Source organism: Lutra lutra, chromosome 5, assembly GCF_902655055.1.
Source record: "Lutra lutra chromosome 5, mLutLut1.2, whole genome shotgun sequence".
NCBI classification, from domain to species: domain Eukaryota; kingdom Metazoa; phylum Chordata; class Mammalia; order Carnivora; family Mustelidae; genus Lutra; species Lutra lutra.
The window spans coordinates 80,425,119-80,449,269 of record NC_062282.1 but is presented as its reverse complement, the minus strand read 5'-3'; the positions used below and the strand labels follow the sequence as shown (position 1 = coordinate 80,449,269).

Genomic DNA, 24,151 nt, shown 5'->3' with positions numbered 1-24,151 from the left:
CACTGAGATTGCTATCAGTCTAGCCAAGAGCTGCCAAGTGTTTTCTCCATTATACATCTCCTTCAGCAAGAGATGTCCACTCGATGCTCACTCACTGGATTCAGTACTTAGCTGAGATTGCAAGCTTATCCTCTCACGCCAGGGCAGAGACCTGTGGGTCCAGATGACCCACAAGTCTCATCAACTTATCCAGGTGAGGGGCGCCTGGCTGGCTCAGTCAGTGGAACATGCAACTCTTGATCTCAGGGTTCTGAGTTTGAACTCCATGCTGGGTGCAGAGATTACTTAAAAATACAATCTTTTAAAAAACAACAACAGGGGCGCCTGGGTGGCTCAGTGGGTTAAGCCTCTGCCTTCAGCTCAGGTCATGATCCCAGGGTCCTGGGATCGAGCCCCGCGTCGGGCTCTCTGCTCCGCAGGGAGCCTGCCTCCACCTCTCTCTCTCTGCCTGCCTCTCTGCCCACTTGTGATCTCTGTCAAATAAAGTAAATAAAATCTTTAAAAAATAATAATAAAATAAAATAAAATAAATAAAAAACAACAAAAAAAAACCTGGAATCCAGTTTGATGATTTCCTCATGAAGCTGAGTAGGAAAATGACCATAACAGGTACATGCACTAAAACTCCATACAAAGACTTAAGTGAAGTGTTTGCAGAAATAACTGATTTAAAGCCACCAAAAGACATAAAGAAAAAAAAATTCAGTGATTTGCTGACCCTGCTAGGATTAGGTCATCAGTCTCCAAGAAAAGGTTTTCAGGGTCTGACCAATCAAGGTACATTAAGATCTAAGGGATATTTAAGTTGTACTAATAATAAAAATAGATGGTATAATGTGCTAGCTAAGAGGAGTCTAAGAAGACACCATGACAAAACCTAATATGCGGCATTCTGGATGGAACCTGAGAACAGCTCAAGGTCAACAGGAAAAAGCTAGGGAAATCTGAATCAAGTATGGACTTTTGTTACGAACAATGTACCAATATTTGTTCATTACTGTGACAAATGTACTATACCAACAGAAGATGCCAGTAATAGGAACATGGAATATATGGGAACAGTGTACTACCTCTGCAATTTTTCTGTCAATCCGAAACTTCTAAAAAAAGTTAACTTAAAAAAATGAATGGGAAAAGATGCAATTCAACTGACAAAAGCGGGCCCTTAAGTCAGTTCAATCACAAGCTTAAAAAGTCACAAAACTTCTTTTTGGCTTTAGAAGTTATTTAGTAGCTTATTTTCATCTATCCGTTCTAGACTCAAAACTTTTATTTAAATCAAGAGACGGGACCTCTTCAAACTATAACTTTGAGCGTGATGAACTGGCAGTCCGGACAGGGATCCTTGGCTCTCGCTCTCACCAAAAGCACGCATGAAGGTTTGTTGTTAATGTAGGACAAATCTTGGCCCACTTGTTTTAAAAAAAAAAAAACACACAACAAAACAGGCCTTCATGAAATTAAACAAGGTGTAATTTGTTTTGTTCTATCATATAGTTTCTTGATCTGCCAACCTTCCAGCTATTTCATAGGGCATTCAGGGGGTTATCCCAATTTTTCATTTTACTCAGAGACAAAAATATTCTACCCCAACCTACACCACCTTAAAACTACCCCATAACTCATACCTCAAAATTAAGACCTTACAAGCCCTACTGTCCTTGTTAAAATTGCCGGGTTTGTATCTAAGGAAAAAAGGATGAAACATTCAGATGAACAAACAAGTCTGAGACTGACCACTTGCTGTGTTTTTTAAAATCATGAAGAAAGAGGAACCTCCCATTTCTTTCGCAAAACTTCACGATGAAGCTTCCTGTCCTACTTCCACTATATCATCAACACAATGTGCAAAAGCCTAAAATAAAATAACCTCTAGCAAATACTGACCAGTCTGTGAACTGAGGAGCTTCTGAGTGGCTCCTACTAAAAAAACCTCCCCTGAATTCCTATTCAATCATGAAGCCACTCTTCTTAGGTGTATACTGTATAATTATTTTAATTTCCATTTCTATTCTTTAACTTTAGTTCTTATATAAAATGTGCAAAATGAAAGCTCATGAACCATATGGTTCAAACAAAATATGGGCACTAAAACCTAAGTTCAGTCACGAGTCTGGTTAAGAGAGGAGGTGCTATTCCATGACTTTTTTCTGCTCACTTTAAGAACATGTGTTACATGCCATACAGTTTTTTTTTTTAATGTGATCAGTTGCCTTGGAGACAGAATAGCAGGAACTCTGCTCTAATTATAAGACAATTTTTAAATTACTTTTATTTTAAGATTAAGCAGCCTCATTGACAATCCAGAAACAGTCCTTGCTGACTCTGGATATACACACACACAAATGGCTGAAAGTGACTCCCCAGTTTTCAATGACAATTTGGGGAAAAAGAACATGTTCACAGCTGCAGCTGGATCCCTCTGTCCTCTTTTTCAAAAAAAATCTTATTTTGCTTCCAAGCCATTCACCAAACCATAAGGAAAGACAATTTTTCAAAAAGCCATCAGAACCCAGAAACAGGGATCTAGGAATTAAAATTATCGCCCCAAACAGTGTTGTTACAAAAAAGGATAGGAAGCCAAATTTCCGTAGCTCATTAGAGAAGACCTTTAAAAAGAATCCAGAAAATGAGGACTGGAACTACAATAGTATGGAGTTCAAAATGGAGGTAATTAAGGAAAGTACAGCTTGTTCAGCTTGGGAATATATTAGGCTTTCTCTTACACCAGCAGAAATAAAAATATGAGATGCTGGAGTTAATATTAAAATCGTCCTTACTGATGGAAGGTAGGGTCAGAGTGAAGGAAGAGAAAGATAAACAAAAGGTAGCAAAGACAAGTCATTTTGAATCTGGGTTCTATGGTCCAGAAGAGTTGAATGGGACTGACATTCTTCTGGGCCAGGATCATTAAATTCTAGACTTGGCTCAAAACCAGTAGACTGCACACCACTAATAAATACCAGGCGACCCACAGTGTTTGTGGCATAAAAAATATTTTTAAAATTATCTATAAATTTCTATTCTGAGAAGCAGTAGATCAAAATGATGCTGAGCCATCCAATCCGTTACAGAGTAAAGGGCTTCCTCCAAAGAAAACTAACTTGGCAGAAACGTAGGTTCAAAGGAATGTAACACGGACTTAATAAGATCAGGCTCTCAGTACAATTTTAATAAGGCTTCTTTCTACCCACCCCAGTTCTGAGGCATAGTACTGAGGGGACTCCCACATAATGCCTCAGAGGGATGCTTTCAGATAAAAAGGTCTATAAGTTTAACCCTTTACTCCTCTCCTCACCTAAAGCTTGGGGATGAAAATAAATATTTACTTTTTAACTATTCAGAGCTTCGGGCACACTGTAGTATTTAATATTCTCTAGTTTTCATTTTCTGAACCTTTGGCTTATAATTTTCTTTATGTTACACTGAAAAACATAAGAATGTGCCTTAGTCAGTAGTACCACACGAAAATAGAAACCTTGTTCTTCCACATCTTCTATAAAGGAAGAGTGAATTAACGGTACCCTAAATATCCTGCAAAGTTATTTTGTGTACTCAACAAAAGATTAGGGCAAACCATTCCACTTCCTTATCTTGGGTAGGAGTTAACTAGTCTTCAATCTCATCTTCCCAAATATCTCCATTAACATCCACAGCATGGAACAACCTGGAACCATAAAATAAGGCATATTTGTAGGTACATGGGAAAAACTCATTATCATCTCTTTCCTTCTCTCAAAATTACTTTCTGTACTCTTCTGAAAACATCTTTGTGTATCTTTTCCTTCCTTTAATCACTACACTAGGGAAGGCTGAAATACGCCTCCCTCTGAACAAGCTGTCTTGAAGCTTACAGGAATAGCCCTTTTCAGATCCAGACCAACTCTCTAGCGCCAAGGATTAACAATAATTGGAAATGGGAATCAAAAAACTGATACTCAATGTACACAATAAATGGAATTAAGCCAGGATTGGGGAAGTCAGGCAATCTAGAAGGGGGACTCTTCCAAACCACCATAATTCTATTACATGTGAATCATTCTACTCTCTGCTTCATTGTCTTTGAACGCTCCACTGGTATAATGTTTTATGGCTGCCAACTTATTTTCCTTCCCTATGCTACCTAAAATGTATGCAATTTTCAACACTAGATTTACAATGGTTCATGGACAGAGCTTGTTTCTTCAACTTCTCTTATAATTTAGTAACACCAATGACTGTAGATAGTAGAGAGATGCCTCTTCACAAAGGTCATCAACAGATGCTGAAATCAGAGCCTCTGAAAAACAGGATATTCACACTGTGCCAAGAAATCACCCCAGAGATTACTTATTGACAACAGAAAACTTATATTTACAATGGAGCCAACAATACTAATAATGAGCAGCATACTAATAATGCAGGACAGCCTGACATTATGGACCTAATGTGATTTGATATGAAGTACACATCATCCCTCAGGAAGTAGTCTTATCAAAAATGTTACTCGAAATCTATTCAAACTCAGTGCAGATCTGACTTCCAATTTACAGGAAATAGGACAGAGAAACTAAAAGACAACAGCGACAGGCAAAACTCTAGAAAGTAAGATGTTCTCCACAGGACAAGTGGTCTGGACTCTCTCAAATGTCAACATTCCCCTCAACACATACAAAAAAAAGGCAGGCAAAACTCTTCTATATTAAGAGACTGAAGAGATAGAACCAAGTAAAATGTTTGAACTTGATTATATCCTGGTTCAGTAAAACAGCTTCAAAAGATTTTTTTAGGGATAACTAAGAAGTTTTAAAACATGTTTATTAAATGATAGTATGCCATTGTTGTTAAATGTAAGTATTGTTGTACAGAAGAATTATTCTTATCTTAGGAGACAATGTGGAAGTATTTAGAGAGAAAGCACCCTATCTCCAACTTAGGATCATGTATTAGAAAACAAATATGGCAAAATATTATCACTTGTTCATTTTGCTAGACAGTATCCTACTAATCATACTCTTTCAACTTTCACCTCTTCTGTATGTTTGAAAATTTTCACTATAAAAACTTGAGGAGGATAAAAAAGAAAATTTCCGGACAGCGTATTTTTGGTCATAAATTCACTTTCAAGAAAATGTAAAAGACTATATATGTGAGAAAATATGTAAGAGAACTCTTTAAGCAAAGTGGCCTACAAATGAAGTACCAAAAACTGCTGCTGAGAGCAGGAGATGGTGTATACATACCGGTTAAAACATGGGGAAGCAGGATCGGTGAAATGTTTATAAGGGTTTGCTCTAGAGAGAGAACCCATGCAAATCCAGCAGAAATACTGCATACAGCCAGTACATGTCATCTTGTTACATCCATCTAGTTTCTGGTGGAAAAGACAGAAAGAGAATAGTATCAAGGCTATAAAAGCAAAAGAGAAAAGCACATGCCAACAAGACTGAGTACATACTTTCTCTAAGTCATCTCCTTTATCCCCATGCAGGGTTGAGCTATACAGGAAGACACTGTAACTATTAAATGCCTTTCTCTGTTGCTTTACAAGTAAAATACAGAAAATATTTAGCATATTTAGCTATTACATATTTATAAATATTTAGCAAATTACAACTAGATATTTCCCCCAAATCTTTTCTGATAAACAGTAGACACAAACCAAACATGTATATTATAAGCTGAACGTGTAAACTACTATTAAAATATTTGGATTTAGTATGTGTGACTTTAAACTTTTTACACAAATCTAGGTAAACACTTAGTATCAAGTACTCCACTGTAACATGGGGTTGAAACATGTCTGATGTAGTTAAATGCCAGTTTCCTTAATAGAGTAAATGGGGAATCACCATCAGGTCCAGTTCAGATACAACAGACTAGAATAGGAAAATCAAAACCAAAGATAAATTCCGACTTTCAAACATATTACGATTTTGTCAAGAATCAATAGATTTAAAATGTCTATTTTGGCTCAGATTAATAGGAAAATGTTCGCATTTCCTAAATTTATACTTCTTAAGCAGGTGTGTTAAATTCCAGGATGAACAGTTCTAAGAAGTCAGGCTTAATTTTTTTTTAAATTATGTAAATGAATTAATAGTTAATTGTAGCTCTACTAGGCCTTCCTCATAACCCACTCAATTTTGTTATGGATACAATGTGAGAACAATTTTCACTCTATGAAAGCATTTTAAAAAGGTAAGTCTACCTGCATTTAAGATCAATAACAATATTTGGTAGTGAATTTGCATTGTACAAGTAAGTAGGTTTAATAAATGGGTTTTCTTAGTCATAAAATTAATAGGCTTCTTAAGGCAATCACACTTAACAAGCTCGTTAAGTGTGTCTGCCAAGTCAGGCCCAAAGCTTTACCTCTATGGGAGTCCCACAGCATGGGCAGCTCTTTGAGTTCTTTTCTAGCCATTCCTTACTTTCCATCTCTTCCAGTGCCTTCTGAATCACCCTCTTACCATACCTCTGTTCCAAAAATCTTTTATTGGCCTCATCTGCTTGCAGGTACTCATTTCGCAAGTCCATTAATTTCTCTGGAAAGTGAAATGGAAAATTAACTTTTATACAACTATGCAAAGCTGACTAAAAACCATTAAAAAATGGTCATAACCCTTGATTATTCAGTAATGCTATTACTGGAACTTTAATCATGAGGAAATAATCCAAAGTACAGTTACATGCATGGAGATGCATATAACAAAGGCAAACAAATTAAATGTCCGAAGGAATAACCACATGGGAAAGAGCCACTTAATGGCATAATATTTAGTTATTAAAAACTTATGAGATGGATACAACTCAATTAAAACACTCATTACAGAATCCAGAAGGGATATTTAGGTTGTAAGTAGGTAAAAATGACACATGTACAAATGACAAAGAACATAAAAGAATGCTCCAGCTAGAGAAGTTGGACTTGGGCAAGGTATCAGAATAAGAGGTCATCTTTTTTGTTGGTTCTGACTTATTAATATTGGCACGTTTGTGCAACTAGTAGCACACAGTTTAAAACTGACTTAGCTAAAAGACACAAAGGTGGAAAGAGACACTGATTCTCCACAAAGTCAGCATCATCCATCATATGACAATAACAAGCCCTACCAAATAAACAAAAGCATCTTTGGCTCAAGAGCAAAGACTGTTCAGTTCTGTAGATTAAAAAAAAAAAAAAAAAAAAAAAAAGTCAGTGACTAAAATTTGCCACCCACAGGTACTGCCAAGTTCCTCCTGTCAACCTTTCCCCTGATATTCTTCAATCTCATGGCACTGTTCCACCGCTTAACTCAGACGGAATGGGCAGCCATTCTCAAGGGCTTTACTTGTGGACAGAGGCTTTTGTTCACATTCTGTCAACTTAATTTTTCAACACCATTAATTGAAGACCTCTCTCAACACTGTCCTAGTTATTTTATTAGTTTACTCTCCTTGTATTACTTAGATGTCTGACTCCCTTTTTACGCTGTGGATCTTCTGCGGATGATTTTGCACGGTACACTCCCATGGTTCCATCATCTCTACTTAGATGGAGCAGACATGTACCTTTTTATCCTGTCATTTTTATCGCTCTAAAAATTCAAAGCATGTTTGTGTCTCCAGATTTCTTAACCCACTGAGCCACCCAGGCGCCCTGTGTCTCCAGATTTCTTAAGGGCAAAGATTACTGCTCTAGCGTTCTCAAAATAATTGTTAGTATTTCATATACTTTATATAGTATCTAATATGTATGTATATATATATATATGTGTATACATATACATATACATATATATATATATATATGTACAGATATAGATATAGAAAGCAAGTCTGAATCTTGCTGAAGCCCTCAAGCTTCTTTGATTTCTTCCATAAACGCTATGAAACACGTGAGACGTACTTCAGCTTCTCAAGGGTAAGGTTATAGAAGTCTAAAGCAAAAACTTCTATTTTACTCTGGTGAATTCTCCACCCCATTTGACCATACCCACACTACAAAACTCTGCTCTAGGCAACTGGAATAATCTAGTTGTTCTCCTCTTAGGGTCACTTTGTTGGAGGTAATAACACTCTGCTAATGGGAACAATTAGCAACCATCGTAATAATGGCATTAATGGTTACTATTTTGCATTTTCCATAGATAAACCCTTTGTTCTCAAACTATCCATGGTGAAGGACCAGTTTTTCCCCCACCACTCTGTCAAAGACCAAAACTTCTGCAAAATACAATCAAATGAATTATTAGAAAAATTATATAAAGACAAGAAACATAAGCTTTAATTTTTATTAGTTCACACATAAAATTACTGTGAAATCGCTGCAACTTTCTAGCCCTGTCTCTCCATTTCTTTATTTCTCTTGTCACAAATCAGTGTAACAAGGATATGAGCTCTGAGTAAGCACTAGATAGTTTATTTGAACCTTAAAACAACCCTATGAAATAGCTATTATCATTACCCCGTTAGTGTAAGAAGACTAAGCTATCAAAGTCCAGTAAAACTGAGGTCAGAGGCCTGATTTCTCAATCCTTATTTAGATCAGAGTTACGAACAGATTTCACCTCCTTGCCTGCTTCAATAAATGGTGGTTTTCTGAAGCCCTGAGGGTGAAGGAAGATTCTGAGGCTTTCCTCGACCCAATGATAAAGAACTTGATGACTAATCAGACATACGTGCCTTGGAAACAAGAGTGACAGCTAAGATGGTCTGCACTGGCAAAGTAAGAGCAGCATTATCCCAGGTTCCTAGATAGAAATTACCTTGCCATTCCTTCTTTGTCATGTCGCCCCCTCCCCCAAGCTATCTCCATGGCTTGTTTCCTTAGTTCCTCCACGTCTTTATTGAAACCACTTTACCACTGAGGTCTTCCCCCTTTACTTCCCTAAGTAAAATCCTAAGCCACTTCCCCATCACAACATTTCATATCCTGTCCCCATTTTTTTTTTCCTCCATAGCTCTTATGACCATCTAATCTTGTTATTTTGTTTGCCTATCTCCGCCATTAAAATTTAAGTTCCATGAGGGTATTTGGTCACTCCTGTATCTCCAGAGCCTAGGATAGTAACTGAAACAAAAAAGTATCTGTTAGACAAGCACTTCCAAATCGCATGATTCAAGTGTTTAAGCTTTTTCTTGGGGCAGTGTGTGTGTGTGTAAGTGTTTAAGCTTTTTCTTGGGGTGGGGTATGTGTGTGTGTGTGCACGTGTACGTGCGTGCAGAGGACAGGAGTATCGCGTTCACACAGTTACAACTCACCTGCAGTCACCTTACATGGAGAGACCCCGTGGTAAGTCAATCTGCACAAGGTACAGAAGGCAAAATTGCAACTGGAGCAGATGCCCATGGTGCAGCCAGGCTCCTGCATCACAGGCAGCTGGCAGCACGGGCGGGGGCAGTACACTACATCCGCCATCAGGTCCAAGGTGGACTGGAGGAGAAGACGGTCGTAACGGGCAAATAACTCTGTGTCCACTAGCTCTTTGACCTGAAGGGAAACAGAAAGTACATACATGTGAGGATTTCCCAACCAGTTCTGATTCTGAGGCGATCCTTAAAATGCTGGTGCTAACTAGACGCACACAAACTCAAACTCTCTTACTTCAAAATCAAACCGAATGTGGTCAAGTCTATACCCTGACTGAGATGCGGGCTACATGGGTTTATACATGTGTCAAAGCTAAGTAAACTGTACACTTTAAATGGGTACATTTATGGGTTAATAAAGTTGATTTAAAAAAAAAAAAAAAGGTCAAAGCAAGGATGCTGTCCCTGATTCTGTTAACCATGCCAAGGAATGTGCCCTTCGGATCTCAACCTCACACAGAGGGAGGCTAGTGATTATGCAAGGTTGATGGGATCCCAGCAGATAAAGTAAATCACCAAAATGCTTTATAATTACTTTTCTGACACTCATCCCTGCCAAGAATTGCCAAGAACTAGCCCAGGCCAGCAGAGGAAGCATCTAACATTCACTTCAACAGCTGAGTAAGTTGAGGAAGATCAAGGCATTCTTGACGGATACATTGAAACAACTTGCACCTGGCACCAAGGCCTCAGCCTGCCCAGAGGAGCCCCATCAAGGAAGTTCCTGAGAAGATGCCCCCCTTGGTGAAAGAGAATCAGGAGGCAACTCTCAGCAGAGTAGAGGATTACCTGACCAGGAGTGGCCACGGAAGGGCACTTGGGTTCTGGGCAGTTGAGGCACTGAACTTGGCCATCTCTGATCTGGATTTCAAAGTAGTCCTTTAGACAGGCTTTGCAGTACACATGCCTACATTCCAAGAAGTACATGCATTCACTCCCCAGCTTCTCACAGAAACAGATATTGCACAGGAACAATTTACTGTTAAAGCATTTTATCTGCTGAGCTTGATCAAAGTCCAAGATTTCCTGGATGAGACTCGACAAAGATTCCACATCCTGCACGGCTCTCTCATCCACAGCCTCCTCTTGCTCTGCATCTGATCCAGCAGCTCCTCCAAACTCTAGCTCCGTGCTGGGAGAGGCCTGAGCCGTCCTTCTCTGCACCTTTTTCTGAGAACCCATCTTGAGCTCAAAAGGAGAGACAATATTCAGGTATGCTAGCGTCTCTTCCTTAAGAAACTGCATCCAAGCAAACAGAACCACGCTGCCACGGTGTTCTTCCCACAGGTTGTCTAAGTGCTTGCAGAGAGCAGAGAGCTAGGAGAGAGCACAGGAGGGTGCTGGTGAGTGTGGGAAGATGAGGATACTGTCAACTCCTCATTTCTCTTGAAATCTTTTTAACTTCTGAGTTAAACCCTTACAATTCCTAACACAATCTTAGTGGAGCACTTACACTATTCAACAACATGAGTCACAGCAGAACACATAGTCAGAAGCTAAAAGAAGCTGAAAACAAGAGAAATGGCAAGACTACAGGTTTACGTATGAGCCACTGAAATGGAGGATCTTGTCTGTATTTGTTGTTTTAGTATTGCTATATATCTCATGTAGGAGAACGAGATGGAACTCTAAAATGCACTACTTCTATTCCTCTGGGGTCCTTGTCCTGTAGGTACCCTGCATAATGGTTAGAAGGAGAGCAGTGTAAAAATATCATCCAAGTTATTAATTCTAACTTTTTCAGTCCCATCAAAAAGTCAACTCATGGGAAAGAATCACTAACAGAATCCAACCTCAGAAGCCTCGTTAGGTTTATAAGCCGGTTTTAACTAAGCAATCTGGGCTTACATGAGATCCTGATTAATGGAGGGAGACAGACTGATATGGAACCTGGACATGATTATAAGCCCTCAACGTGGTTTCACACTTCCTAAGCTAAGCAACCAAAGTTTAAACTACTTTGACTTTTCCTCTTTAAAGGTGGTTTGTTCAATCTGAAAGCGAAATGTAAGAGGATTTTCCATTAGAAATGTAGAATATTAGTAAGTAGAGCTCAGGAATTATAAGCAGCTTTTCTTTTTAGCCAAACACAAAAAATAAGCCTTCCAGATGCAGACAAATTGTGTAAATTTAAATAACAAGTGAGAAAGGACCACATTTTCTATTCCTTGTTCTATGTGATGCCATTCACTAAACCCTCCATAGGCACAAACATAAACACTTCCTGAACTTGAGAACTTATTATGTTAAATACCATGCAAAATGCTTTTTCACATTTACATGAATATGCTTCTAAGATCAATCATACTTCTGAGAAACCTGCTGAAATGTGTAAAATGTAATAAATACTAAAAGGGGAGCTCTGAGTGCTATTTGAGCCACCAACTCCAATGAAGAGACATTCTCCTTCATCCTCTTTTCTTTTCCAGCCCCTTCTCAAAAGAGGCAGCTGGGATGCACATAAATGTGAGGTGGGGGGAACTGAGAGACGAAAAGAGTAAGAGAGACTGTGTTTTTGTATATATAGTGGGAGAAGTATAATGGAAAATACTATGAGGCTAAACTCACTTCCCTTCTCTGTACCAATCAATCCAGGGAAAGCCAGGACCATGTGTCAAATTCTCTATCAACAGGTGAGATTCACAATCACAAGGAATCAGGGCCCAGCAAACAACAAGAATTGAACCAATAAGGGATATGAGGCTAATTAAAACATCAATCATATGCACAAGAATTTATTTGATAGAGAATCCTGTTGTAATTTCAGCTGTAACACATTAAATAATGAACAACTCTCCTCTCCCCACACTCCCAAAAGTCAGCAGAAAAAGTAGATGCTACTTGGCTGAAATCTGAAACTGCAACCACACACTCACTGAATCCGTCCTTGTTTCCTACCTGTGTGTACACATGTGCACACATGCATGGATATGAAGTATCCTGAGCTTTCTGGAGGAATGAGATTATCGGTATCTAAAGAATTCAGTCAACTCTCTGTGATCTAAATGTCAAACAGCCTTGATATTCTTGGGCAAATTATCCACTGTCTTGCATATATTGCCTCTGGCACAGATATCAGGACGTTAGGTAATATCCCTTTTTTATTCGAAATGTATTACCCTTTTTTAAAATTGCTTTTAAATCATAAGCTCAATTTTACAAAAGCATTCTCATCTGAAAGATTAGACTGGTCCGTGGGGTGGAATGAAAACTCCATGGATCAAAAGGGAGAAACTGACAAGCTGTTCCTTGAGGTCAAGTAATTCTGACAGCTTTTGTCTCAATATACATCAGCCTATCAATCTTCATCACGACTTCTAGAAAAGTAGCTGCTATTGATCCATTATCTATCCAGAGTACTTTATATTAGCTTCAAGTCATATTTACATCTCAATCAAGTGCCAAGGTTGTTACTAGAAAAGGATATGTAAGCAGGAGGAAATGAAGATTTCACAATATGAGGTTCATGAGAGAGGAGATGTAAGAATCATACACATTTCTATTTGTGTGCATTTATATCCATGGCAGACCAGTCAACAATTATTTGTTATTACTACACAGATCTCTAAAAATAAAAGCACTTACTATGTTTACTTAGGAAATGTGTTTATTCTAAGTACATCAGCTCAATTTTAGTCCTCCTAATTACAGTTAAATCTTTTATTTAAGGACTAGATAAGAAACTAAGAAAAAAAAGTAATACCAACATCTAAGGAAAACGAGGAGGACCTTATTGTCTCTATTACAATGCAGATTAAATGGGTAAATAGCAAGATCAGAAAAATATATATATACTTGATTAAAAATTATTCTTACTGCAATTCAAAATGATTAGTCATCCTAATCATTGCCATTCCTTGCTAAAATACCCAACATTTTCAATTCATTAACATTAGGATTCAAGAAGCCAAGGGGAAAAAAATTACAAAATCAAGGCCATTTGTTCTTCATGCACTGAATCAAGATCATCAAGGTAGTCTTCAATTAAAGATGGTTTTTTAAGTTTCTAAAAATGGATAGGAGAAATTAAGTTTCGGGTCTAACCTGAGTTGGTGACAGCCATTTGCCACTAAGTGTGAATGAAGGTGGGGAGGAGGATGGATAATCTGGTGGCAGTTCAAAGTTCAGCACAAGTGGAGGCAGAAAGCAAATGGTGTATTCAAAGCCACCATTCTGGAGACACTCATTTGAATTGCCTGAACCAAAAACAAAGATTAGAAAGAATCAGTTGGTCAACACTTGAGTGTCCATCACTGTTGAGCGGTGCTCAAGACTAATGCTTTAGTTGAGGGGTTAAAGACCCTCCCCCAAAGCATTTTCTATCGTAGCCACCACCTTAAAAAAAAAATCTTGTAAGCTCTTGAGAAGTCTAGTAAGCACCATGAAATTTCTAATGAAGGCACATAACTTATTATCTCATACACTTTTGAGTACAAATTCCTAACACTAACTGAAAGCAAGTAATATACAATGTTTTCTTTTGTTGTTGTTTTACAGTAGATGATTACAGACACCATCTAGAGAAAAGGATGTTTATTTCTATTAAGAGCCATGACCTACTTAAAGCAGCACGTGCCAACTATCCATGAATCATAGCTGGGAGAATTTGTGCCAATACAATGATCTCAGGCTCAAGGGCAAGATACAGCACACAACACTCTCACAATCAAAGTTTCATTTTAAATTATCACACTTACTTTCTTTACTCAATGCCTTTATAGTAGAAACTTTTTGAGAAAGTGTGCACCAAAGTCTTCTGTGAACGTTTCTATCAAAAGCAGCAGTTTTTTTGTTTTTTTTTCTGAAGCAAAAGGTCACAGAGTAACAGCATATGTCACAGGTTTATGGTAGTTGAAATGATTCTGGAAACCAAATAATATTAACAACCACCACGGTACTTTAAAGCTTTCCACGCATTTTCACATACATTATGTCATTTTCTCTTTTATTATCCCTATTTAACAGCCAATGACTCATAGCTGATAAACTGCTAGCTAGGAGATTAGAACACACGAAATATGTAGGATAATATCCCAATTCAGTGGTCAAAAGGCGAATCAAATTGAGAACTATTTACCCTCTGTCCAATTTCCAATTAAAAGAGAAACAAACGTTCAATCTGTAATACAATCATTTACTACTAATGACTATAAACACAAGATGGCAAATAATTTAGGGTACACTAAGAAATTGAGAATAACCTTTATTTAGAAAAATCTGTTTAAGAGAATATTATTAACTAACCGCTCACAAATATCTTGAAATTTTGTGGCAAGTCCAAATAGATCCTGGTTTCTCCACCTTGGACAGACTCTGCTTTTCTAAATTCATCTCCATCATAAATACTCGCCAGGGCCAGCAATTCATCCTCCTGAGCTTCTCGATCTTCTGACGACATTTAATTTTCTGAGAAGCTGAAGACAATTATTCCAATTAGTTAAGAATAGAAAAGGCACAGAGTTTGGCACCAAAGAAAAAAAAAGTTCCTCACAAACAACTGCAAAGAATCAATATTCTCACTTTTCTGCTCAACTAGAAATGATAAGAGAATCTAATATCCTAGTAACTTTGCAGTAACAGCTTTTCTTTTTTAAACAGTATATATTTTTTCTGAGATTTTATTTATTTATTTGACAGAGAGAGACACAGAGAGAGAGGGAACACAAGCAGGGGGAGTGGGAGAGGGAGAAGCAGGCTCCCTGCTGAGCAGGTAGCCCAATGCGGGGCTGGATCCCAGGACCCTGGTATCATGACCAGAGCTGAGGGTAGCCGCTTAACGATTGAGCCACCAGATGCCTCAATAGTAACAGCTTTTTCAAAAACGATGGTTGTGGTGCTTTTTTTTTTTTTTTAAAGATTTATTTATTTATTTGACAGAGAGGGAAATCACAGTAGGCAGAGAGGCAGGCAGATAGAAAGGGAGAAGCAGGCTCCCTGCTGAGCAGAGAGCCTGATGTGGAGCTCGATACCAGGACCCTGGGATCATGACCTGAGACGAAGGCAGAGGCTTAACCCACTGAAGCACCCAGGCGCCCCAGTTGTGGTGCTTCTAATTGCCGACTTCATCAGTTATAGGTATCACTGATTTAGGGGGGAAAAAGCATGAATTAAAAAAAATTTTTTTAAAAGGACAAATCATTAGGGCACCTGGGTGGCACAGTTGGTTAAGCTTCTGATTCTTCGTTTTGGGTCAGGAGGTGATCCCAGGATTGTGGGACTGAGCCCCGCATCAGGTCCAACGTCAGCGTGGAGTCAGCTTGAGTTTCTCCCTCCCTCACCCTCTGCCCCTCCTGCTCAAGCTCTCTCTCTCTCTCTAAAATAAATCTTAAAAAAAAAAGAACAAATCACAATTTTTTTTTTAAGATTTTATTTATTTGACAGAGAGAGAGAGAGATCACAAGTAGAGAGGCAGGCAGAGAGAGAGAGGGGAGGAAGCAGGCTCCCCGCGGAGCAGAGAGCCCGACTCGGGGCTCGATCCCAGGACCCTGGGATCATGACCTGAGCCGAAGGCAGAGGCTTTAACCCACTGAGCCACCCAGGCGCCCCAATCACAAATTATTTTGACTTGCCACCCAAAACAAGCAAAGTGCCTTGCTCACAGAAAGATTAAAGTATATGTGATACACTTCCTAAAAATCAATAAATTTTTTTTTAATTTTTTTTTTTTTTTAATTTGACAGAGAGATCACAAGCAGGCAGAGAGGCAGGCAGAGAGAGAGGAGGAAGCAGGCTCCCCGAGAGAGCAGAGAACCCGATGCGGGGCTCGATCCCAGGACTCCGAGATCATGACCCGAGCCGAAGGCAGCGGCTTAACCCACTGAGCCACCCAGGCGCCCCTAAAATCAATAAATTTTTTAAATGCACAGAAATCTCTACAGCAGGTTTTCTCAACCTCAGTACTACTAACGCTTTGGAACAAGTAATTCTTTGTGATGGGAAGCTGTCCTGTGCCCTACAGGATGTACCAACATCCCTGGCTTCAACCTACTAGATGCCAACAGCGTGCCTCCCTCTCAGCATAGCCAAATGTGTCCCCCCAGGGTTGCAGCAGAGGGACTGCTCCCAGTTGAGAACACCCTGTTCTAAAGAACGTTACAGAGACAGATACTATAGGAGAGGTTAGATAACTTAGAGGCCAGCAAAGGAACACTAAATTTTTCAAGTACAACCCTCTGTCACAACGATTATAAGATTCACCATTGTTTTAGGCAAAACTAAGAATGAAAATATACTACAATTACAATGTAAAATCGAGGCTTTTTAAGTGCATCAACTGAAAGATGCACAATTTCAGGTAATGTATATGTGGAAAAATGTGTAATGAGAATCTAAGGAAATTACTTTATTAAGGCAACAATAAAAAATTACCATTCCGTCAATTAAAATGTTGGACTATAACAGGATTTGCAAATATGCACCCTCTCAACTAAAAAAAAATTTTTAATTGAAATGTACACAACCAAAAAATTAGGATATTATAAAAAGTAACACTACAAAACCTGAACAAGTTCATTTAAAATGACTGTTTTCAAAAAATATTTTTTTGCCAGAAGATGATCTCGGTTCTGCTTAAGCAGCATCCCTACCCCAAACAGAATACAGTGACATGTTCCAGTTGAGGTGAGTTGGTACCTGTTGATAACAACCAGAAGAAAAGGATATTAACAATGCAGTCTGTTTTTCAGTTCAGAATTTGGAATTTATGCAAATCCCATTTATCCTCCAGAAGGTGGAGATGAGACTGTTGAAGTTGGATAAAAGGCCAAGATCTGGAACTCATACTAGATATACTATAGAAATCCTGCCATCTGCAGAAAAAAAAAAAAAAAAGATGGTGTTAAGACACTCTCCAAATTTAAATTCTGAATTTCTGTTATTACCATTTAAGTCAAACACATCCTAACATAGTCGATGCCAATCTACAGCTGCATATTACTTTCTCTAGGAAAGCCTAACTGAGCCATGTGGTTAAAGGGGTATTTGCACGTCCCCAGCGAGGAGACAAGCCTTATCTGACTGCCTTCAGCCTGGGAGGAGTCAAGGTGGAATACCAAGGTCATCTGTGATATGAGCGCACTAAGTCCCATAAAAAGCATCTAAACATCTTCTTGGGTTTGTTTTTGTTTTTGTTTCTTCTTTCCTCTTCAGCTTCTCCTCTTTCTTCATTTCTATCCCCCTCCAGTTTTTCCTCTCACCTACTAATGAATTACTCCTGCTAGGGAGATCAATTTAACATTAGATCAATTTAACCATGACAGCAAGATATTTAAAACAAAACAACAAAAGTGTGCACATGCATGCACACATACACACTTTTAAGTTCAATTCTGGAAGTTTTAGAGCCAGACTTCTTAACTAGGAGTAAGGGGGAAGGAGAGGGTGGTTACAGAGAAACCTAAGAACACCATGAAGTTATGTGCAAAAATATTATATGAAGCAGTAATTTTTAAACCAGATTCTCAGATGTGACTCCCAAATAAGAATGAAATTCAGAATCAATTTACATTTACTGAGCACCTTCTGTATGTTGTATTAGGTCCTTTCACATTATCTCATTTAATCTTAAACAATTTTACCAGACATAGTGCGTGGTGATAACATAATTACGGTTCTGTTTGAACATTTATAAATAAGGTGAAAGATGAATTTATAATGATTCTGGTTTTAGGTTAGTGTTCTCCATCTTGTCTGCCCATTAGAATCACCTGGAGAACTGTGTTCTTTCAATACCCAGGCCATATTCTACAGCAATTAAATCAGCATTAGTAGTTATCTAACCTCTCCAGGTGATTAAGTGCAGCTAGGATTGAGAAGCTCTACTCCAAACAGTGGCTCCCATAAACAGCTCCTCATAACCTATCCCACCAGACCCCACCGTCTAAAGCTGCCACCTGGTCCCAGTCCCTTAACTCACAAGGCAGACCCACAGTTTCATTTTATCCACTCAGCTCTCAAGAGCCACATCCAAAGCCCCTATTCTATGTAAAAATGTTCCAATTACATGTCAAGTTTTTAAAGATCCAGCCAACATTTTTTTTACTATAACTTTCCCACATTACCACATCAACCCTTGGCACTATCGTAGTTTCTGAACTTGTATCAACAGACTGCATTAGCTCCTTAAGGGCAAATATCAGATCTTTTCCATCTGTGTGTTGTCCTCGCCATCTAGTAGTGCCCTGAGTCTGGCACTGGGGAAAAAAGTGTAACTGAACGGGTGTGAGATGCAGTGTGGTGAAACTGGGGACCAGAACCTTAAGGTTGAGTGACCGCTCTGTCACATCCCACTAGTAGCAGGATTCACAATAACACCAAGAAAAGTAACACTTACTGGGCTCTTAAGCGTTTATCAGGCATTGTGCTAAGCCCTTTAAATGCATTACCTCCTGTTAGATTCCCACAACTCCATGAAGCAAGTCCTCTCTTACTGCTTCCATTACACAAATGAGAAAAATGACCGTTTAAGTCCCTTAAGGGCCCAAGGTCACACCGCTAGTAGATAACTAAATCTGGGTTCAGACCACTCTGTTTCTTCATCTGGAACCCAGGAACTAGAATAAACCCCAGCGCCATCAGATGATAGATGAACAGCAAGTTTAATATTAGCCTTGGCAAACGGGAGGCCGCTACACCATGGAGGGAAGCCCTCCTCCGCCGGGTTTCCCTTCGGCCTGGGAAAATCCTACTCATTCTCCCAGGCCACACCGTGCAAACTGCAGAGCTGGGGTCAGCCCTGGCTCCGGAATCAGCACGCCGCCAAGGCACCACCAGGCGTGCTGAGTCGTTGTCTGTGCGGCTCACCTACAACCAGGGAGCAAGCCCCAGCCTCGCCACCGGCCCTAGCCCTTGGACACAGAGGGCGCTGTACGAACGTGGGAGGTGGGAGTCGGCCGCAGGTGTCCCCAACCAGCAAGGCCTGGACCTTCCCCTACCTCCTCGGAGCGCCCGGGGATGGGTGGGATGTCAGCCGGCCCCGGCTGGGGACGCCCCGTCCGGGATTTCGGGGGCTCGGGCCCACTGTGCAGTCCCCGCCCGGCCGCTCTTCTCGGCCTCACGCGCCGGGAGCGCGGTCCACACCGTACCTTCCGGCCACCCCGCTGTTCCGGGCCCGAAAGTTCCGCCCTCCGCCCTAGCCCTGGTCTCCTCACCACCACCGCCGCGCCGGCCTACAGACGCCCGGCTCAACCAGCGCTCGGCACCGCCTCTTCCGTGTTTGGAGCTGTCAGCTGAGCCGGGCGGATCCGGCTGGGGCGGCCTGGCGAAGGGAGGGCTTTGCGCAGCCGCCATGACCGCCCCGCGCCCTCGGCCGCCCCCTGAAGGCTAAAGGCGGCGCTGCCGGCGCGATCTGTGTCAACACCTCCGCACCCCCGCCTGGAAATTAAGTGTGCTTCTGGACAAGTTGACATATATGCAGATTTTGTGCCCCGGGGGCTCCTTGCCGTAGTTCTGGAATGGGCCGGGGAATTAAAATTTTTGCCAGTCCCAAGAGGTGAACGAAAGGCAGTGAGTGGTCTATCCAAAACAGACACTCCGGTAACAATCCAGAGATGCTGCCCATCTTTATGGTACCTCCTCTATGAAAGCATTTACCCATTGTTCATATTATAACAGTAATAACTACCACGTTTGTGGAGCGGTTAAGATGCTTCAAGGACTTTGCTAAGTGCTTTATGTACATTTTCTCTTTATCTTCACCGTAACCTTAAGATTTTAGGTACTATTTGTTATTTCCACTTTATTAATGAGGAAATTGAAACGTAGGGATGTTCAGGAACTTACCAAAGGGTACATGATTATTGAGAGGCAGAGCGGGAGTTAAAATTTCATGCCCTCTACCCTACATTGTATGTATAAATTAACTCAAAATGGATCAAAGACCTAAATGTAAGAGCTAAAACTGTTAAACTCTTAGAAGAAAATGTGGGAGTAAATCTTCATGAATTTGGATTAGGCAACAGTTTCTTAGATAAGAAACCAAAAGCACAAGCAAAATAAAAAGAAATAGATAAATTGAACTCAACACAATTCAAAACGTTTGTGCTTCAAATGCACTATCAAGAAAGTGAAAAGACAACCTACAGAATAGGAATATTTGCAAATCATTTATCTAATATTCAGGATATATAAAGAACTCCTGTAATTCAACAATAAAAAAGACAAAAAAAAAAAAAACCCAACTTTAAATGTTTTTAAGTTTTAGCCATGTTGCAGCATGGGCAAAGGCTCTGAATAGACATTTCTCCAAAGAAGATATACAAATGGTCCAGAAGCACATGAAAAGACACTCAACATCATTAGCCATCAGGGAAAAGCACATCAAAACCACAAGGAGAGGGGCGCCTGGGTGGCTCAGTGGGTTAAGCCACTGCCTTCGGCTCAGGTCATGATCTCAGGGTCCTGGGATCGAGTCCCGCATCGGGCTCTCTGCTCAGCAGGGACCTGCTTCCCTCTCTCTCTCTCTGCCTGCTTCTCTGCCTACTTGTGATCTCTCTCTGTCAAATAAATAAATAAAATCTTAAAAAAAAAAAAAACCACAAGGAGAAACCACCCTCACTAGGATGGCTATAATAAAAAGACAGATAATAAGTATTGATGAGACTGGGAGAAATTGGAACACTCATACATTTCTGGGAACATAAAATGGTGTAGCTGCTCTGGAACACAGTTTGACAGTTCCTCAAAAGGTTAAACATAGAGTTGCAGTAAGACACAGCAATTCTACTCCTAGGTGTATACCCAAGAGAGCTGAAAACTGCTCTTGTTCTAATGCTCTCCTATAGCCATCTTGAAATTCTTAATTTTCCAACAGGAAGCTCTCCATTTTCATTTTGCACTGGGTTCCACAAATTATGTAGCTCGTCCTGCACCCAGGAGAGAAGAAAACCAAGTGGGTGAATCAGGGCATTGAAGGTGCTTACCTGACTTCCACAGAGGGAAAACTTTTGAGATGTAAATAATCACTCCTGATTTTCTATACTGTCACAGATCATACCCAAACCAGAAACATACTCCTTAAAGACACAAAGATGGAGGAAGAGTCTCTGAAGCCATTCACTAATATCATTATTCATGTTAGGCCAAGGAAGTAAAACCAAGAGCAAAATATATGGCAAACCTACCTCTGAGTGTTCACAGGTGAGACCATGAATCCTGCCAGCAACCTCCCAGATGCAAGAAGTGAGGGAGCCTAAGAACCAGCTTGGGAAATTCTCACAAATGGGAGCAGGAAGTGAATTATGACATCATATCATGACATCATGCCAGAGGTCACAGGATGGAGGGACTAGAAAAGAGAATGTCAAAGCAGTGTTAATAATGTGGACTAAATATTTAGAGTCCAGTGTTGAGGTCAGGAATGGATAAAGAGAGTTTTCCAATCAATTTTGGTTTTAGACTCCATAAAAATAAGAGACTTTTGTGTCTTTAGTTTTATGTGCCCGTAGAGTTTTTTAGATTGAGCTTTCTCCGTGTGCCCAGCCTTCCACTGTGCTAAGCATTATCATGCATTATCTCATTTATTTACTTCCTTTAGGGTTTTTTTTTTTTTAAGATTTATTTCTTTATTTGAGAGAGAAAGCGCGGACGCGAACGTGTGAGTGGGGGAGGGGCAGATGGAGAGAATCTTCAAGCAGTCTCCCCACTGAGAGCAGAGCCCAACATGGGCCCATGCTCGAACTCACAACCTTGAGATCATGACCTGAGGTGAAACCAAGAGTCAGATGCTCAACTGACTGAGCCACCCAGGCACTCCATGCATTATTGCATTTAAATACCCAGGATCTCAGAACGGAGGCAATTTTGTTTCCCCATTTTATAGTTAAGGAAATTGGGGCACTAATGGGTGAAGTGATCTGACCGATGTCATACGGTGGGGAAATACAGGATTAGGACCTGCTCCTCCAAAGTTCAACACTCTCCTGTAGACTCTAAAAGAATTGGGTTTGTTGTAGCAGAAATACAGAGAGAACAAAATCCTTCTTGCCTTAAGAATTAAAGGGGAGGGGTGCCTGGGTGGTTCAGTGTGTTAAGCATCTGCCCGGCTGCCTTCAGCCCAGGTCATGATCCTGGAGTCCTGGAATCAAGCCCCATGTTGGGCTCCATACGGCAGGGAGTCTACTTCCCCCTCTCCTTTTTTTTTTAAGATTTTATTTATTTATTTGACAGACAGAGAGAGATCACAAGTAGGCAGAGAGAGAGGGGGAAGCAGGCTCCCCTCTGAGCAGAAAGCCCAATGCGGGGCTCCATCCCAGGACTCTGAGATCATGACCTGAGCCTAAGGCAGAGGCTTAACCCACTGAGCCACCCAGGCACCCCTCCCCTTCTTCTTCTGATCCTCCCACCACTCATGATCTCTCTCTCTCAAAAAAAAAAAAAAAAAAAAAAAAAAAAAGAATTAAGGGGGAAAACCTTAAGGAAGTCAGCATTAGATTTTATGACTTTAGATTAGGTGAGAATGAGAATAGAGAGAGAAAGAAAGAGACTCACCTCCATCGCCTGTCCCCAAGCACAGCAGATGATGGGGCCGAGGGCTAGAAGAGGATGGGATGTGTGACCTAGAACAGAGGTCAGAACTCATGCATGGCTGGACCATCGAGTAGAGAAGCAGGAGTGAGTCCGAATATGCTGGTGACTGGAGGGACCAGAAGGCTTCGATCAGTGCCTGTACCTGTCCCCATCCATCACTGGGGCATCCAGTGATTGCTCCAGAGACTTTGCTGAGCTCATCCCACCTGCCCGGTGTTAACAGTCACCTCTCCAATGGCTACCATTCCTGAGCAGCCCTGAAACAAGCCTTAACAACAGATGGGTAGCAGTGTAGAAGGAAAGGCCCTGCCCCAACTCTGGGATAGGTCTGGATGGTGGTGAGCTCCACTCTAAGACAGGGGTATTACTGGATTCCTACTAGCATTTTGTCATTGTGAGTTCCCTCACCGTGTAGATCTTAAATGGTTTCTTTTTTTTTTTTTTAAGATTTTTTTATTTGACAGAGAGATCACAAGTAGACAGAGAGGCAGGCAGAGAGAGAGGGAGAAACAGGCTCCCTGCTGAGCAGAGAGCCCAATGTGGGGCTTGATCTCAGGACCCTGAGACCATGACGAGCCGAAAGCAGAGGCTTAGCCCACTGAGCCACCCAGATGCCCCTCCTAAAAGGTTTCCAATCATCACATGGGAATCTGAAACATTGGTGTTTCTTTCAAATGGGGGCATCAGGATAAAAAGCAAATGAGGAACCACTACCTTAAAAGCACAATTATAAATAACTAAACCTTAAAGGGCTACCCACATACCAGGCCTTGCTCTAAATGCTGTGTATTGACTATGTCAAACTTTACAGAACCTGAAAACATAATTACCAGCATCATTATCATTCCTGTTTTAAAACTAAGGAAACTGGGGCGCCTGGGTGGCTGCCTTTAGCTCAGATCATGATCCCAGGGTTCTGGGATTGAGCCCTGCATCAGTCACCCTGCTTGGCAGGAAGCCTGCTTCCCCTTCTCCCCTTCCCTCTGCTTGTGTTCCTGCCCTCGCTGTGTCTCTCTCTGTCAAATAAATATAATCTTTTCAAAAAAATTTAAAAATAAAACTAAGGAAATTGATGACAGAGAAGTGAAGTGACTTTTTACTGTCACACAAATGCTTTGGACCCAAGCAACTGCAGCCCTGAGCCCACATCCTTAACCCCATTGCTATGCTCAGATCAAGTTAATGCTTTGCTTAAGGAAAATGATTAATTGGGTGTGTAAGGAGAAACGGATCACCTGTGTGACCAGCTTCCCTGGTCGAGGCAGATCCAACAATACCTCAGGTCATCCCAGGG

General features: G+C 40.5%; 1 protein-coding gene across 10 annotated transcripts; it reads right to left on the bottom strand.

Annotated features, from left to right (window-relative positions):
* Window positions 1-2,246: 2,246 nt before the first annotated feature.
* Window positions 2,247-21,577, bottom strand: RNF14 (ring finger protein 14). Of its 10 annotated transcripts, none has more exons than XM_047729021.1 (9): window positions 21,453-21,577; window positions 16,966-17,141; window positions 14,578-14,747; window positions 13,378-13,529; window positions 10,123-10,650; window positions 9,226-9,454; window positions 6,355-6,527; window positions 5,223-5,353; window positions 2,247-3,667 (listed from the first exon to the last, which is right to left on the bottom strand). In XM_047729021.1, the coding sequence occupies exons 3-9, from the start codon at window positions 14,729-14,731 to the stop codon at window positions 3,610-3,612; spliced, it is 1,425 nt and encodes a 474-aa protein (XP_047584977.1). In that variant the 5' UTR covers window positions 14,732-14,747; window positions 16,966-17,141; window positions 21,453-21,577; the 3' UTR covers window positions 2,247-3,609. The 10 variants fall into 10 exon arrangements, with proteins under 10 accessions (XP_047584977.1, XP_047584976.1, XP_047584975.1 ...); XM_047729020.1 differs by lacking the exon at window positions 21,453-21,577 and adding an exon at window positions 19,482-19,615; XM_047729019.1 differs by lacking the exon at window positions 21,453-21,577 and adding an exon at window positions 19,416-19,553.
* Window positions 21,578-24,151: the final 2,574 nt, after the last annotated feature.

Coding starts and splice junctions, on each gene's coding strand:
- RNF14 (XM_047729021.1), bottom strand. CDS start 14,731: ATGTCGTCAGAAGATCGAGAAGCTCAGGAGGATGAATTGCTGGCCCTG. Junction 9,455..10,122: donor CCGTGGCCACTCCTGGTCAG/GTAATCCTCTAC, acceptor GTTTCCCTTCAG/GTCAAAGAGCTAGTGGACAC. Junction 6,528..9,225: donor TCCATGTAAGGTGACTGCAG/GTGAGTTGTAAC, acceptor TTCACTTTCCAG/AGAAATTAATGGACTTGCGA.